The sequence below is a fragment of the Erpetoichthys calabaricus genome, chromosome 12 (assembly GCF_900747795.2).
Source record: "Erpetoichthys calabaricus chromosome 12, fErpCal1.3, whole genome shotgun sequence".
Classification (NCBI taxonomy): Eukaryota; Metazoa; Chordata; class Cladistia; order Polypteriformes; family Polypteridae; genus Erpetoichthys; species Erpetoichthys calabaricus.
In genome coordinates, this window is record NC_041405.2 from 38,290,413 (window position 1) to 38,308,382 (window position 17,970).

General features: G+C 36.5%; 2 protein-coding genes across 4 annotated transcripts in view; one reads left to right on the forward strand and one right to left on the reverse strand.

Annotated features, from left to right (window-relative positions):
- Nucleotides 1-17,970, forward strand: part of LOC114662093 (monocarboxylate transporter 8-like) — a 1,225,996-nt gene that overhangs the window by 765,525 nt on the left and 442,501 nt on the right. The gene's annotated exons all lie outside the window — the stretch shown is intronic.
- The window catches only part of rlim (ring finger protein, LIM domain interacting), an 84,407-nt gene that overhangs the window by 52,368 nt on the left and 14,069 nt on the right, over nucleotides 1-17,970 (reverse strand). For 2 of the 3 annotated variants that reach the window (XM_028815420.2, XM_028815419.2), the window contains exon 2: nucleotides 4,240-4,479. In XM_028815420.2, the coding sequence (XP_028671253.1) occupies nucleotides 4,240-4,420 (181 nt within the window). In that variant the 5' untranslated portion in view covers nucleotides 4,421-4,479. The remainder of the gene's footprint in view (nucleotides 1-4,239; nucleotides 4,480-17,970) is intronic. The other variant, XM_051934370.1, reaches the window with a different exon arrangement.

The following is a 17,970-nucleotide window of genomic DNA, read 5'->3' on the forward strand; positions in this document are numbered from 1 at the left end:
GCTCAGAAAACATTTCTTCTAACCATTTTTATTTCACATCTCCTCCGCTTATATGAGTTTCCTTTGTATTTATTGCATTTAAAACCTAGCCTGCCACATACGCATGTCTGACAGTCAGTAAAGATTAATCTCGCTCTCTGTGTCTAAAAATAAATACATAAATAAAATACATACAAAGCTTGTGATTCACTACTATGCTAATCACAGATCTTAAACTTCTATATATATATACTGTATATTAGGGATGCCCTGATACAGATTTTATTTATTTATTTATTTTTTAAGGCCATTACTGATTGCCGATATCATGTTACTAGCTCGGCAGATTCAGATTTTTTTATCTCTAAAATACCTCCGTAATTAATTTACTTTCTTTAATGCCAATCTGTCTGTAATGTATTTATCTGAAACAAAAAACACACACAGAAACAGATACTGGTAGTTAAACACTCCTAAAATATACATTCTCAAATAGACAATTTTTAATTATTAACTGCACTACAGATTTTTTGCTTAAGTATACATTTACTGTATTAATACAGTAAAAATCACAAGAGACATCTTGTGCAATTAGACAATCAGCAAAAAAAAGCTACTTTCATGAATTCAGACCTTATTATTTTGTCCTGTCCATTTGAGTTTGGATGGTGAGCGAATGTGTTACCTAAAACTGCTTTCATTTTCACAGAGAAAAAAAGAAATAAGATTTTGATATTGCTACTTAGTAACCAATAGGCTTGTTAGCTTAACAGTATTACTTGCAAAACTTGTTAAGCATGTTTGTTTTATATTTTCTTAACAAACATCTTGTGATCATTTTATAGATTTGCAGCTTGTTTAAAGGTTTGTACTGTGTTTATTATTTGTGTGTCATACAGTATAATGTTTGTTAAGTACTGCATAATTTAAATGGTAATCCATACATTATAATTACACCTCAAGAATAAGAAATGCCAAGCTGATACACTGGTGGGGAAAAAATAAAACCTGCAAAAATATAGTAAATACTAGACATTAAGCCCGTTACAATAACGGGCGCTAGAACAGTAGTGCATAAAGTGTGGCGTGCAGCTGATAATCGTGCCTGTGTCGTCTCTCCAGCAAGTACTGTGCATTTCCCTAGCAAGTTTTTTAATCTGTGCTGGTGTGCAGCTGATTATTGTATGTGTGGCGTCTCCCCAGCAATGGATTTTATGTGCGCGAAAATAAATCTACTTTTAAAAGTCATCCTATTGTAATATCATGAAAATTCATATATTTAGGAAAACCCCTTCAACGACTGACACTTTACCAGGCCAAGCTTCTTAATCGCAAAACTGACATCCTCAGAGTGAACACTTGCACAGAAACACACACACTAATCCCACCTCTTTGGGGAAGTTGGTTTTCACGTCTCAGTACCTGACTGGATTTTTTGTGCCTTATGTTTTACGTCTTACCTCATTTACCGAAATCGGATTGGATCTGCCGCGCAATATTTTATTGGTCCCGCCCTCTCTGTCTTGTGCGACGCGTCAGGCGGCCTTTGAGGCATCTGCTTTGAAGCATCGCACCATGCCGCGCGCATGTGCACTTCACCAGAAGACTCACACACACGGACACTGGACGCACACAGGGGTTTTATTAAAGAGGATATGTTTTAAACAGCAAAAAGGCTATAATGCAATTAATTATTAAAAATGATTAAAACCTATAGTTGTATGGATATTTACATTTAAACAGTGTTTAACTACCACAATCAATTAATTGAATCAATTTGTGAAATTATTTTTGGTTAGGCAAAATGTTGAAAACTAGTTTTTGCAAACTAAGCTCTGTTTACACCATTGTTTGTCTCATCATTTACAGTTCTAAACCAAACATATCCTAAACTCAGTTTTATAACCCCCTCACCCCCCTCCCTTCCCTAATTTAAACAATTCTTGATTAACCTACTCATACGCCTCCACAACACATTGTTGCTCCTCAGGTTCAAATGCAACACCCATAAACTTATACTTTTCTATCCTACACCAAAGTTTGAGACACTTGTTCAGCCTGCTATTCTCCCCAGTCTTACCTGGACTGGCACATGGCACAGGTAGAACTTTGGAGAGGACATTATCACTTGTTTCTCAACCTGGCACCCAAGTCTTTAAATTTGGATTGCAGAACTGACAGCCTGCCCATATGTACGTCACTTGTTCCAACACTAACAATAATAACTGGATCCACCCCTGCTCCGGTTAAGAGCCTATCCACCCTTCCAGGGGTCTCCTACTTGTGCACCCGGTAAGCAATTCACTATGTGAAAGACCATCTCTAGAGCAAACCCATGCTTTAATCTCCCTATCTTAACCTCTCACTTTCTGGGGACTGGTTTTGAGGCGGCTTGTTGGGGTCCCCCTCATATTTGTGTACCATGTTAAGAGTTTTCAGAGACAGGCTCCACAATGACCTGAAAACTATGACACTTACAATTCTGGGGTCAATCCCCTGAACAATGTGCACATTTTGTCTTGTGACTATCTGTACACCTTTCTGTACATTTGTGGTCTTGAATCTCTTCTCGTGCCACCTCAGGAGTGATCATGAACTCTCTAAAGGACATTTGGACCGGGTTTGCCAATTCTACATTACAACACAGGCCAGCCAAATCCTCTTCCAGTTCAGTTCAGTTCTCAAAGTGCTAAGTCAGCTGGCATATCCTGTACACATAGCCTTCAAGCAGGACTAACTCCTCCAAACCATCTTCCAAAAAGTCCAATATTTAAAAGGATTTGCATTGCATGGACCTGATTTTTAAAGTTTGGCTTTGGACTATAAAGTTTATTTTATTAAAATTTAAAAAATTACTTATATTAAACTTAAAATAAATAACTGCTGTAGTTTTTTTTTTTTAAATCAGTTAATTTATTAAACACCTTCTGTCCCCTTAAGGTCCTGTAATTCTCTCCTCCTTGACTGCCTGATGTGTCCAAGTTATCAATATGCTTTTCTAACTTTGCGACCGTCATTACTTTATATTGCAGCTCTGTTTATATTGTTTGTATTCCTTTGTATTATTTGTACCAACTTTCCTGAATGTTCTATAAAGTAAAACTTTACATACTACTTCCTCCTTTCTAAAAATAAATAAACCACCAAGGCCTTTACCTAACATTTATTTATGCACTGCCACACTGATGTTAGTTTTGAATACAAGTAACAAGCCATTTTCACCCACATGCTTCTCCAAAAACTCTTATAACCTTTGCTCCTGTGAATTTGGCAAAAAAAAAAAAAAAAAAAAACCCTTCTAAAAAGAAAAAAGCTTTAAAAATTTCCTCACAGCATTTTAGTGGCAACCAAAAAACATTTACATGCATAAATACGTATTTTGATTAACTTCCACTCAGCAGTAATACAAAACAATCGGCACTTCCTCCAAATGCACTTGTAAGGATGATATCAGCATATCAGTTTTTTCATAAGTGCTATGGTGTGCATTGCCTTAGAGCACGTGTGACTAAAATAGTATACTGCAGAAAGAAAAAGGCTTGTATAGCTGTAAATTTGACTATGTACTCAATGAATAAATGTCACTTATACCTGGAAAAGACTCATTATGTAATGCATCTGTAATAACTGATGGCAGTCTGATTTAAGTGTGAAAATACAGCTGTGCATGTGTGCACATGACATTTTGCAATCTCCTAAGATATATGGCAATATATTTGTGTGTTTTTATTGTTTTCTAATGCCAATATGAGCCTATGGTTAAGGATAGATGAAACCTTCTGCTTGCTGCAAATTACACATAATTAATCCCAAGTGTTGATGCATACAGCAGCACAAACATAAAAGAAACTCCTAAAACAAATATAATCAAATAATAAACGTGTATTGCGTTGAAACTGCATTTAGTTTGAGATGTCGGGAGGAAGCACTAAATTGCCCACTGATAGCAGTGGGCACAATAGTGCCCCACAGGTGTTGCTTGGCACACCATGGAAGAAGGAGCCTGTGGCTAAGTGTTCCAAAAGAGTTACTCATGTGGAGATTTATTATGATTTCATCCATTTTTGTTATTATTGTTGTAAATGAATGTGGTGTACATGTGCAATTGTAACTTTGGTTGTTCCTCTGAGGTTTAAGTATTAATCATTGTCGTAACTCCTTTAAATCACTCAAGTGCATCTTGGCATTGCATTTTAAACTTTCTGACCACATATAACAAGGAGGGGGGAAAAAAACAAAAAAAAAAACTTAATTCCTTACCAGGAGTGCCCAGCAAGTTATTGTCTCTCATGAGCCTGTAATCCTCTTCACTCAAGTTGTTGACAAAGTGATAGAAGTCCTCTTCACGATCTAAGCGATCATTCTGATGCTGTCGTTGAACTTCCGACTGTTCATTGCTTCCTTGTTCAGTACTGTCTCCATTATCAGCTGTGTTTTCCATTATCAGATGAGGAACTTGAACCCTTCTCTTTGAATGAATTGGGAAGTGCTGTAATAAAGCTTTGAGTAAGAAAGAAAGAAAGAAAGAATGAATGAATATCACAAAAAATAATCTGTTACAAGCTGTGACAGTATTTATATTAAAAACAAATACAAACAAAAAAAAAAAAACCACACAGTTACATGACTTCCCAAAATTCTACAACATTTCAGTTAAACAGGAATACAAATATAAACACTTGATCTTTGATAACAGGTACCTGAATCAATTAAATGTATCCTTCAAGCAAACCAGAATGCATAGCAAATTCAAGTTTTTGTTTGGGCACTTTTTATAATGACATTTAAGACTTAATTTGTTTTTTCAACTATATAAATAAAATGTATTATTTTATTTAAATGTAGTATCGACCATAAGCCTTTTTTTTAAAAAAAAAATACATTTAAATCAATTAATTTGAATCAAAGTTCTAGCACTGCAGGATCAGGTTAGTAATGTCTGTCGTAAGAACTCCAAAATGTGCAGAGGGGAAAAAAAAAAAAATCAATATTTTACAATTAGTACTAATATCAAAAAATAGTATTGAAACTAACCAAGTCAATTTAAAAAAATCAGATAAGCTATTCCTGTCCTATTTGATATCAAACACAGTGCAGGCCAGTACAAGGTCTTCACACTAGTCTTGGAATAGAATTTTTTTTTTTTTTTTTTTTTTTTTTTTAATTACTACTGGGAGACACTTTCCAAGAATGCACACCATAGCATTATCATGTATTTATTGTGTTAAAAATGTTTTGTAATCAAACATTTATTGCATATATTCAGTGGATACATAACAGAAGAACACAAATGTTTTTGTTTTGATCTTATTAACAAAAAAGAGATATGTGGTGAATGTTAACTAAGGAAACAAAAAAAGGATAGAAATCAAGCAGTTAGCCAGAACATAAAGGAAGACTAAAGCACAATGAAAAGAGCAAGGAAACTACAGTAGGTTTGTGCAAGTTATAAGTTCACATTGCCATTTCAAAACACACACAATGTACAATATTACCTGTGCAGGTGAAGGAGGGGTGAAGAGATGCTTGTTGATTATGAAAATTTAGCTGTTCTACCCACGAAACCATATACAGTTTCTATACAGGTGGTGGTGGTGGTTTGGGTGCTTTAATTCACACGCCACCTGCTGTTAATATCAGTTTTCACACCTGGGTACTTTGTTTTAGTGTGTAACATTGAAAAAAACACATCAACCATACGGAGACCCTTTAGAAATGGTGGTTTCGGTGCAGTACCAAATGAACCCTGAAGTAATTCGCATGAGGTACGAATGTGATCCGACATGGGAGTAATCTATGTGAAATACTGTGCATTAAGGGTGAAACTGTACACACTGTGGTGGTCACGCTAAGCATCTGCTGTTGGTAATAGGGAATTTCACTCACAGACTAATGAGCCGAGGGCTGACTTGCAGCATTACATACAAAAATATACAAATACACACTTGGGTATAAATGTAACACCATTCTCATTAAACAACTTGCAACACTACCAGTCAATCAGAACAAGCCAAGCACCTGTCATCACTTTTGTACACACCATCAGACAACAGTAAGAAATTCATTTGAAGAGCGTGTTGACCAAAACATATACAGAGGTGGTGAAATACAAACAGCAGTGCACTATGAGCTGACTAGCAAACCCCCTAATCTTACATTAAGAAAGTGATGCGTGGAAGAGATGTGAGGTGTCCTCTCAGTGTGCACACTAACTTTGATATATCTATTAAATAAGCAATCCAAATGAACCTTAACAAATATATACAACAGTTAGGACAGCAGACAAATGGTTTGAGATAAACTAAATCGTGATTATGTTCATGTGGTGACTACTGGAAAGTAAATATGGAACATCGTACATTTAAATGAAACCAATTTAAATGAAACAATTTAAACCAAATAAACACGGTTTGGTGCTTTGAGGAAATTTCTGCTAAATGATAATACCATTGACAATACAGCCCTACTTCCTACCCAGCTCCTGATCAATTGAACTGCAGTAAGCTATTTCTGAATTGTTCAGCTGGATAAGTTGTTGATCCACGATGCAGAAACTTCCACGATGACAAGGTTAAAGAAGGATGACTTCTAGTGAGACAAACGGACAGAGTCAGGTGATCTCCAGCAGAAGGCTCGCAATAGTTTTGAAGCAACAACAGCAAAAGCAATTACCCTCTGCTACATTACTGAGAGGGAGAGAATAGAGAAATGCAAAAGAAGACGACCCTGAAATGACAAGGGAATAGACACTGCAAGAATTTTGAAAAAGAGATTTTGCGACATAGGACCAGAGAGAAGCAACTGGGGGGACACTGCCAGAAGATGTTGAATAAAGTGCCAGGGGAATTTAAGGAACAGAGATGACACAAAGTGGCTCTTGGGCCAACAAGCCCAATAAATGGTGTATGTAGGTTTTTTGGGGGGGTGGGGGATTATATATAACCCATGTATATTTTTTACAGAGTGCTGCTGATTGGAGTTTTTGGATAAACAAAACATTTTTGAGCACAGAATTCCAGCACATTGTTGTGCGGACAGAACTGTATTATCCATGATGCTACAGGTTTTGTAGTAGTCCGGTTGTAGAACTACATGATATGGCATAACATTTATCACTATCATTTTAATATTGGCCAAAAACAATATGTACCACAATATAGACTTTTCTCACCACATTATGTCAATAGGACATGCTTTAAAAGGATAATAAGACTTGGATAGCAAGCTTTAAGTCCTGGAGTTAACTATTAAGTTCTTAATACTGTTTAGCTATAGTTTAGAATCATTTAAATTTCAAATTGAACTAAAATATGAGCAAATTTATTATATATTATATATATATATTACACACACACACACATATATATATATATATACATATATATATATACATACACTTTTTTTTTTTTTTTACTTTTTTAGAACTAAGAAAAAAAAAACAGATTAAGATGAATGAAATAAGTAAACATTAAAATTCAAAGTTTAAATACGTAATGTTGCCAAAAACAAATTTAGAACATTAAATAAAAAAAGGCTGCTTATGTGATAATCGATTATAATTCAAATATACAAATGGCAAGGCAAGACCGGACCATTAAGCAGAAGTGTAGTGTTTGATGCTGAAGTGGCATTTGAAACTCATAAAAGCTGTCTGCAAATCTGCTTACTTTCATCTTAAGAACATTTTTTCCAAACACCATGATTTGGATTATTCTGCAGCGGAGATTCTTATTTGTGCTATTACCATTGTAATGCCCTCTGCAAAGGTCTTGCTAGGTGCCTATTATAAAAAAAAGTTCATAAAGGTTCAAAATTCAGCAGGTCATTACTCATGCACATGAGCAAATTAGTGTTACCACAGCATTGTCTAGTTTGCAATGGCAACCTATTGATTACTGAATACAACATTAAATCTAAATGTGTATTTGTAAAGCTCTACATAACATCTAGTAAACCTACACAGCCTATTTAAGTCTAATGTAGGGATGACACAAGAATCAATATTTTGATACTAATTTGAAACCAAAGTTCCAGAAACAAAACGGTACAACATTTTTTACAGCATGGGTAGTACTAAGAGAATCAGTACTGCACTCATGTGTGACTGCAAGTAGACTATTTACTCTGTAAGGCACAATAATACATGATAAAGACTTAAGAAATAATGACATATAAAAATGGCTCATTGACATGATGGTACGGCACTGCATCAACACATGTTGAAAAGAAAAACAGCAGAGGTCATGTCACAAAGCACTGTGACTATGCCAGTTAGAAGTACCGGCAAAACAACATACTTGATTGCTAAATACAGACATGCAAATGCTAAATTGTCTCATTCAGTTGGCCAAACTAAATGTCCATTCATAAAATCCCCAAAACATGACATAGTGAAAGCACATGTTAATATTTTGAAAAGTATGTTGGCAAGTGTAATGCAGTGTACCAGTTCAAATTTTACTTCTGAACTAGTATATAGATTAACCAATAAGTCTGATTAGTCATATAAACATACTCTGAAAACAGTTCAACAAAGAGTGTTTTACAGGAGTTCTGAAATAAATGATTAATGTAAAGTTGACAAGTTTTTAATTTCCTGAATGAAATCAATTTGATTTAAAAAAAATATATATATAAATAATAAAAGCAGGGACAATTCTAGGATGTTGTGCCTTTTCAAAATTCAATTTGACTCATCCGTTATCCTTTAGTTTGGTTTTAACCAGCTAATGATGCAAATACAAATCTTCAATAGCGAATACTACAAACTTGAAGTGATTCTTTGAGAAACCAGATTATTAAAGTATGCTGTTCAGGGCTCGCAAAATCGCTAGCCCAACGTCCCGGGGCTATTGTGCCTTCCAGTCGGGCTACCAAAATCTCTCAGCCCTGCCCGTTGGGCTATCAAAGGAAGGAATAATATATATCAATGCTTTTGCATTCTTTCGCAAATGTACCTGGGTAATTATGTCATTTTCGGGCATCAATGAGCCACTGTCAATATGTGAAATATTGAAATCGCGTTTGAATTCGTGCTGGTATTTTACTTTCACTTTGCGATCGCGCCGTGTATAGAGAGCGGCAGTACTGATTGGTCAGTGACGGATAAATTGCGCACCAATTCCTCTGACATCGTCTTATCACTCATTAGCTTACTATTCAAACGTGACAAGTGAAATCTCCTGCAGCAAGCTTAAACATGTGAGAGGTTGATTGCGCAGAGAATTTTTAAAGATCGCTGACCGTTATGTGTGTGCGTGTGTAAAATTAAATGGATTTACGCAGGTATTTTAGTTCTGCTGAGCCAAATAAGACAGGTCAGGGTGAAGAAGGGACAGCCAAAGAAAAGCCTACCACAAAGCGGAAAAGTTATGACAAATCACACTATGAGGCAAAAAGAAAGCGCAGCTTTTTGGTTTCATGGACAAAAGAATTTCTGTGGCTGGAATATGACAAGCTAAATAACGTTCTGCCGGGTGTGTCGTGAGTTTCCCTCGATTTCTGACTCGACAAGTGCCTTTGTTACTGGGACCAGTAATTTTAGGAAAGACCCTATCAAAACCCATGAGAAATCTCTGCATCACAAGAAATGCATTGGTGCTCAGTCTGCAGCATCTTTCCCAGAACAAACACCAATTGCAAAAAACATACTAAAAATAAACCAAGCACAACAAGAAGTCCTGAAAAAGCTGTTTAGAACAGCGTACTATGTTGCAAAGAGTGAACTACCATTGGCAAAATTTAGCAGTCTTTGCAAACTTCAAAAAGCAAATGGCCTAGATCTTGGTTCCACTTACCTCAATGACCATGCTTGCAGAGAGTTTATTGGAGCAATAGCACAAACTTCAAGAGACCAGATCGAAAAGGAAATTCAAGAAAGCAGGTTCTTATCCATTCTTGCAGATGCCAGTACAGACACTGGTATAATAGAACAGGAGTTGGTTCATGTCAGGTATGCGAGAGATAATGGTGACATATCCACATACATGATCAAATGTCAGCCAGTCAAGAGTGCAAATGCTGCAGGTATTTTAGAGGCTATTGATGAAGCAGTGAACACCATGGGTATCAGAGAAGACACATGGAAAAAGAAAGTAGTGTGTGCAAATTTTGATGGTGCTGCAGTGATGATGGGTGAGAAAACAGGAGTAGCTGGGAGACTGAAACAGAGGATACCCCACATCATAACAATCCACTGTGTGGCACACAAATTAGAGCTAGCCGTGCTGGATAGCGTGAAAGGCTGTGAGTACCTGGTGAAATTTGAAGATACACTGAAAACCATCTTTAAGATGTACTACTATTGCCCAAAGAAGCAAAGAGAACTGACAGAAATAAGTGAACTGCTAAATGAGAAACTGGCACATTTCAGTGGCCTGAAGAGCACACGGTGGCTTCCAAGCCGGCTGAGATGTCTGAAGGCTGTGGAAAAAAATTACACTCCCATTGTTGTTCATATGGAAAACATGGCAGGAGGAAGTGATGTCAAGTCCGAGGATGCAGCGAAGGCTAAGGGGGTGGCGCAGGAGATGAAGACGGAGAAATCTGTTCGCTTCCTGCATTTCATGTTGGACTACAGTACCATCTTATCCAAGTGCTGTACTGATTTTCAGCATGATAACCTAAACATCACACGAACAAATCAGTTAGTTGAGAGCACCACATCACGCTTATTCAGCCTAAAAACAAAACCAGGAGAATACCAGAAAACCTTGGACACAAAGTTCACAGTGAATGAGGATGGTAGCATTTGCTACTGTGGAACTCGGCTCACAAAAAGTCAGCGACCTGCTAGAAGAGGTGAGGGCACAGACAAAGACACCTTTGGTGCAGAGATTCAGAAGATTATTGACAACAGAGTCAAGTACATGGACAACAGATTTAAAAATCTGCGTGAAAAGCCTCTCTCTTGTTTCAAGGTTTTTGACCCTTCCACTCTTCCCTACCCCAGAGAAGAGCTGGCAAATTATGGGGATGAAGAGGTGGATTATCTTGTCACACATTTTGCCAGTTTGCTAGATGAGGAAGAGAAAGAAAATTCCACAAGAATGGATGGATCTAAAAATGTGGCTTGCAGAACACCGGGGTAGCAAGGTAGATGATTGCTTGTACAGAGATCTCCTCTCTGAGAATCCAGAACACCTCTCTCATATCTTGTTGTTGGTGAAATTAATGCTGACACTTAGTCCATCAACAGCCATCTGTGAGAGAGGATTTTCTTGCATGAACTGAGTGAAGACAACACATCGTACCTCTCTACACCCTGAAACACTGAATGACTGCATGCAACTCTCCATTAATGGGGAAACAGTTGAATCTTTTTGCCCTGACAAGTCAATTCGTTTCTGGATGTTTTCTGGAAAAGGTTCAAGACACCTGGATCATAAAACCCCGACAAGAACAAAGAGCAGTGAAATGGAGGCTCAGGAGCAGGAAGAGAAAGCTGATGAAGGAGATGCTATGCCCTCAACGTCGAGGGGCATTTTCTTATCTGTGACTTTAGTGGAAATTTCAGATTCAGAATCTGACACAGGCCGATTCATGTTCTACACAGTTCTTACAAGTTCATAGAAATGTCTGTTCAATTAGAACCAAATATTTGAGTTGATGATTGTAATTTTTATACAGTTGTTGCAATTTGTGTTTTAACAATTTGATTGATGTTTTGTTTCCTTTACAATATTATACAGTTCATTAAAAATAATCTCTTTTTTATTCGGGCTACTTAAATTTATTTTGGGCTACCAAAAACTGAAGAGTGCCTGCCCGAAGGGCTACCAGGGATTTTGAAATTTTGCGAGCCCTGCTGTTACAAAGACAGGGTTAGAGTTTGTTTAAATTTAAAAATCCTGAATTATCTTGGAATTCACTAATTCAAGAGTACAGATACAATAAATGTTTGAATTTATGTTTAGTAGCAGTATTTTTCATTTACTGGAGGGAAATTGTCAGAATAAATATGGAATGTGCACATGGTATGATATATTAGGTAGTCAATGTTGATATCCTTTATAAACCTTCTCAAGATTATAAAAACCCCACCCAAAAATTTGTTGTTATATTGCTGTTAAATCCCCATGTCCATCACACATTAAAATTCAAGCTCTACATTGTATTTTAGTACTTGGGTAACTTCTTGATGGGTGCACCACCATTTTTCAAGCTGTTGTTACTACTGTGGAAGTGTGGCATAATTTTTGGTAGGCAGTGTGGTGTAGTGATTAAAGATTTGGACATCAATCCCTTTCTTTTTTTTTTAAATAATCTTATATTGACCAGCTCGAGAACAAAACCATTTCCATTTTTACCTACAGAACCAAAACTACAACCTGTGCTTTTACATGCATTAATCTACAACATAATAGGGACAGCACCAAACAAAGAAAAATTAATATTTGACTCGGCTCATTTCTAAGTCAAGCTTTACATCAAGGAACAATTCAATGAGATTTTGTTAACACAATAGCTAGATTACTTCTTAAACTATAAAAAAGTAAGGCAAGTGACAAATAAAAACTGACCTGTCTGCTCGATGAATTAAAGGCCAATGCCTAAGCAGTTAGTAGGGATTAGGATTCAATTAGGATTTTTTTATGGCCGATATCGATGACTTGTTTCTTGTTACTTGATCGACTGATTCCAATACCAATTCTGTTTTTTTTTTTATGTTTGTTTGTTTATCCCTTTAAAAACATTTCACAATAATTTTCTGCATAAACAGACAAATAGTCTTGTGCCCTATATTAAAGTGTATTTTTATAATGAAACTATAGAATACAGGTATTAACTTTTCATTTTTTATTAACAAAACGAAATTCTGTAGGTTTATTGTTCAGTGACAATACTAAAATTAATATTTCCTTAAAATACATACCTTAACAAAATGTGTATATTCATAATACATATGGCATAAAAAATTAAATTCTCACAATTACAAGGTTTCTACTGTTTAGTTTTTTCTGTAATGTACCTATCTGAACAAGGCTTAATTTAAAAAAAAAAAAAGTAGTTTTCATCATTTCTCTAACAAAATATATACGAGCTAAGACCCAAAAATTTTTAGACAACTGTTATAAAATAGATAATTTTTATTTTTCAAAATACATTCCTGTTATCAATACACTTGTTTGCACTGTCTTTCAACTTCTTCATGCCCTCTAGGAAAGCAGTTTCTGAAATGTTGTTAAGCTCCCTTGCCACTGTACACTGAATTTCTTCCATGGTTTGAAAATGCCACTCTTTTAAGAGAAATTTCAACTTGGGGAAGAGAAAGTAGTCGGCAGGTGCAAGATCTGGCAAGTAAGGTGGGTGGTAAACAGCAGCAATGTTCCTTTTCGCCAGAAACTTCTTTACAATTGCAGCATTATGAGATGGCGCATTATCGTGAATAGCAACCACTCACTGAATTGCAATTTGGCAGTTCTAACTTGTCGAATTCTCATTCAGTAGCCGATCCAAAACTGCCACATAAAATTCTGCATTTACTTTCTTCAAACTCTTGATGAATTACACCTTCTGCATTGAAAAAAACAATTAACATTGTCTTCACTGGAAATTTTTGTTTTGCCCCACCCACTCTGCATTCTGTTGTTTGGTGGCTGGATCATAGGCGAAACACCATGTTTCTCCACCGGTAATGATATTTTCCGAAAAAAATATTCATCTTGTCCCATTAAAAGAAGATTCTGGCAGTAAACAACGTGTTCTTGTTTCTACTCTGTGGTCAAGGTGTCAGGAACAAATCTGGGTCATATTCTTATTACAATTAAAATTGAGCTAAGTAACATTTGGTAAAAAATTAAATGGTGGAAACCAAAGTACAGCAGAATCAAAAAGTCAAAACAAAATTCACAATAAATCATGAACACTATAAAATGCAATTTTTTTAAATCTCTGCACACAAAAACAAACTCCTACAGTTCAAGAAATGAACAGTACCTTTTGTAGAAACATGATGTTCACAAGGATTCCATTCATTAAACCATAACTTTAATATATTCATCTGAATGAGTGTTTGTCCCGTATTCACAACACCGAACCTTCAAACTTCCAAATAGCATAAATCAATTTTTATCAAAAACACAGATAATAACCTGCACTGAATAGCTCAACTGAATACTAAATGCGCAGGTATCGAATCATCAAAACAAACATAAAAAATGGGCCAAAAATTCAAAAATGAGTCAAACTCTTCTCACAGCCCAGCAACACCATTAAGTTTAAAAAAAAAAAAAAACAAAAAAAAAAAACAACAACAAATATAGTGGTACCTCAGTATACGTCCTTAATCCATTCCAGGGGCCTCATTTATAATGCGGAGCGTAGAACTCACACTATAACATGGCGTAAGCACAAAAGCGGGAATGTGCGTACGCACAGAAAAATCCAGATGCAGGAATCTGTGCATACACAAACTTTCACGTTCTTCCACTACATAAATCCCGATCAGCGTAAAAAGTAACGCACATGCACGCGCCTTCTGTCCCGCCACAACTCCTCCCAGAATTACACCTCTTTGAATATGCAAATCGATTTAAATTGCACTCTGTGAAAAGACAATGGGAAAAGCACGGGGGAAAGCATAAGAATTTCAGCGAATACCAAGTGGAGGCAAAGGAAAAACGTACTATTTGTTGGTTTAAACAGTGGTATAATCAACAAAAGAAAGTTGATTGAGTGACATAGTGTTGGAGAAACTCGAAAGCTCAAGTTCACAAAGTCGCACGGTGCCCGAAATAAAAAAGAAGTTGTCACATATCAAGCTCGGTGTGAAAAGGCGACTCGTAGCGGACCATCTGAGTGTCACATGATAGCTTATTAGGGTACAGAGAAAAAAAAATAGGCACACAGTAGGAAAAAAGCACGAAATGTCAACTTTAATGACAAAATAAACTACGTGATTAAAGTGGAAATTTTGAGATTAAAGTAGAACATCATAAACTTCATCTTAAAATCATTTATTTTACTAGTTTCTCAAATCCCATTGTAACTAAAGTAGCACGTTAAATGCTTTGTTCTGTGTTTGATCTTCTATGTGCTCTGTGTGTGTGAATCACTACGTGCTTCTGTTCTTTCTCTTTCTCCGACAGGACACAGAATCCATTACATTTGTGATATTACAGCTCTTTGAATAATTAAAATACTGACATGTATACGTGATACCTTTTTCATGATGATAGGAATGAAAGCATGTTATTAAACATGGGAACATGGTGGCGCAGTGATTGTTCATATCTCACGCAAGAGGCTGGCTGCGCCATGCGCAACCTTCGATTAAATAATTTATAATAGAAGTACTGTCTCTTTCAAACGTACTAACCTCCAATTCCTGTCCTTACTTTTCTTTCTCCAAAAACCCAATCGCCACACAATCAGCTCTGTAATAGACGTGAAGCCATCTGTAAGCTTAGAACACCGACTCTTCAAAACTTTTAAGGAACATTGAAATATCTTTGTAGTAAGTGTTTAATTATTCTCTCCGTCTATCCTTCCAGTGTCGCGTCAACACCAGCAATAATACAGTGCAAGGCAGGAGCTATCCGTGAACTAGCTAGCGCTGCCTCACATGTTTAATTATTAACAATACAGATTATTTAAATGAAGTTAATGTTTTATCTGTATACTATAATCAACATATTTAGCTGCATTTCATCTTAAAAATGATATCGTCATCATACGCGCTTTAGAAAGTGGCGCAGGTTGAGCAATATTATAACTGTAGTGCAAGTTTACAGTGGGGTAATTGTACTTAAGTGCTCCTTGTAGAACTGTCTGTACTTGATTGAGTGCATTTATAGTTCTTGGGATGAAACTGTTTCTGAAACGCAAGGTCCGTACATGAAAGGCTTTGGCACGTTTTGCCGTGGCTGAGGCAGTGTGTGCTTGAAACTGTATACCGATAATTCTCTTTCCGATCAGCTGTAGATCTGTGATTCCCCACTCAGATACAGTGATATAAATACTCAAAGTGGTGCAGTGAGAGCAATACGGAAAAAGATGATCCGCTGTGGCAAAGAAGAAGATGCGAGAGTAACAACGCTAAAGCAGTTATGGTATTTGGAATACTATGGCTATTCCCTGGACCATTATATTTCTACAGGTTAATTACAATCAGATGCATCACACTAACAAACAATATGCAGTTAATTTCAGTGTATTTATAAAGCCGAGTCAGGAATGTGGGTCTAAGAAAGAAAGGGTAACCACACAGGAACAGTAGCACTGCTTTGACGCTGGGTGCCGCCAGTCTGCAAAACCGAGCAGAAAAATTGCGTACGCCAGGGTATGAGGTACCGTGGAAACCTGCGTGGCTTCACGCCAAGTTTAGGTTTTATACATCACGATTTGAGCGTGGAAACGTTCGTATGCAAGATTTCTGTGCGTACGCACCGTTTATACATGAGGCCCCAGATCCTTGGACTTATACCAAACAGGACATATACCAAACGAATTTTTCCCATAAGAAATAAAGGGAAAATGATTAATTCTTTCTCATGAAAAAAAAAAATCCTATTGTTATTGGCATATTATACATTGATGGGGTGGTATAAAATAATTTAAACACTACTTAATACTAAAATAAATACAAAAGCAATTAGATGAAATAAATGAAAATTTAAACCTCACTTTACTTTTTAATAACATCTTTGTTTTTCACAATCGTAGATACCGTCATTCTCGGCATACAGTATGCAGCAGCCAAGCCACGGATACGCATGCCACCTTCATACTTTTCAACAATCAATTCAAATTTACGCGAAAAAACACAAAATAACATGGAAATTCAGAGTTATAGCGCGGGTTGTTCACTGAATGCTAGCATCTGGCGTACTGACGCTCGTGGGCAGTTGTGGCTTTGTCTCGAGAGAGGTAAACAAGGGTAGCGCGCGGTGTTCTAGCACGCAAGTCATTTTCCAAACAAAGGTCGTATACCAAGCAAACTTTTTCGCATCCAAACAGGAAGTATACCAAGTTGGACTTATTCTAAAGCGGACATATACCGAGGTAACACTGTATAAACATAACAATAAATATGTCATTTAAGTGAGGAATGAGAAATGCATATATATTAACTGAACACTGGGTCACACAGTGGAACCATGGTAATGCTGCTGCCTCACAACCTGTGAGGATTATGGTTTAATTATCAGGTGCTCTCAGTATAGAGGTTTAGGTCCATATATATTTTTTTTTGGGGTCAAAAAAAGCACAGTCCAAAGACATGCAAGTTAGATGGACTGCTGGTGATAGGATCCAGCTTCCTCTCAACCCTGCTCTTGATAAGGTGGTTTGAAAAGAGGTGAACGAATAATACCATAACAACAATTTACCATTCTCAGAATAGAACATTAAGATTGGATGTGGTGCACTGCCACAAGTATTTGGAGGTCCACATAAATAGACTGGACTGCTCTGCTAACACAGTGAAACTATATAATAAATGGCACAGCAGACTATTAACTTAGGGGACAGAGCACTGTTAATGCACCCAGCATTAGGTAATGAGGGTAATGATAGTCATTACATATTCTACTACTCTGTGATAGCCAGTGCCATTTTCTATGCTGTAGTGTGCTGGACTATTAACATCACTTAAAGTGAAGCCCACCTAATCAACGTGCTAATTAAAAAGGCAGGTTCAGCACCATGTGAACACCATGAGCAAAAAGGAGACATAAAACACCAGTGGATGGATGTACCAAATCAGTATAGTATTAACTTCAGCAAACAACAGACTACTAAAAAGAAACTTGATACGTTGAAGTGAGCTGAAGAAGTCATTTACAAACTACACAAAACTAAAACGGTTACGTTTAGCATGCCACTCACTTGAAGTTATAAAGCGCCATTAAAAAGCTTAACATGCATTTTAGTTAGCCAAGACTAAAAAAATGTGTTCTAGGACAATTTTTTTTGCAAGGAGCATGAAAGTGCTAGAGAAGTGCAACTTAGAAACCATTAACCGAATGCCCGAGATTTAAATGCATACAT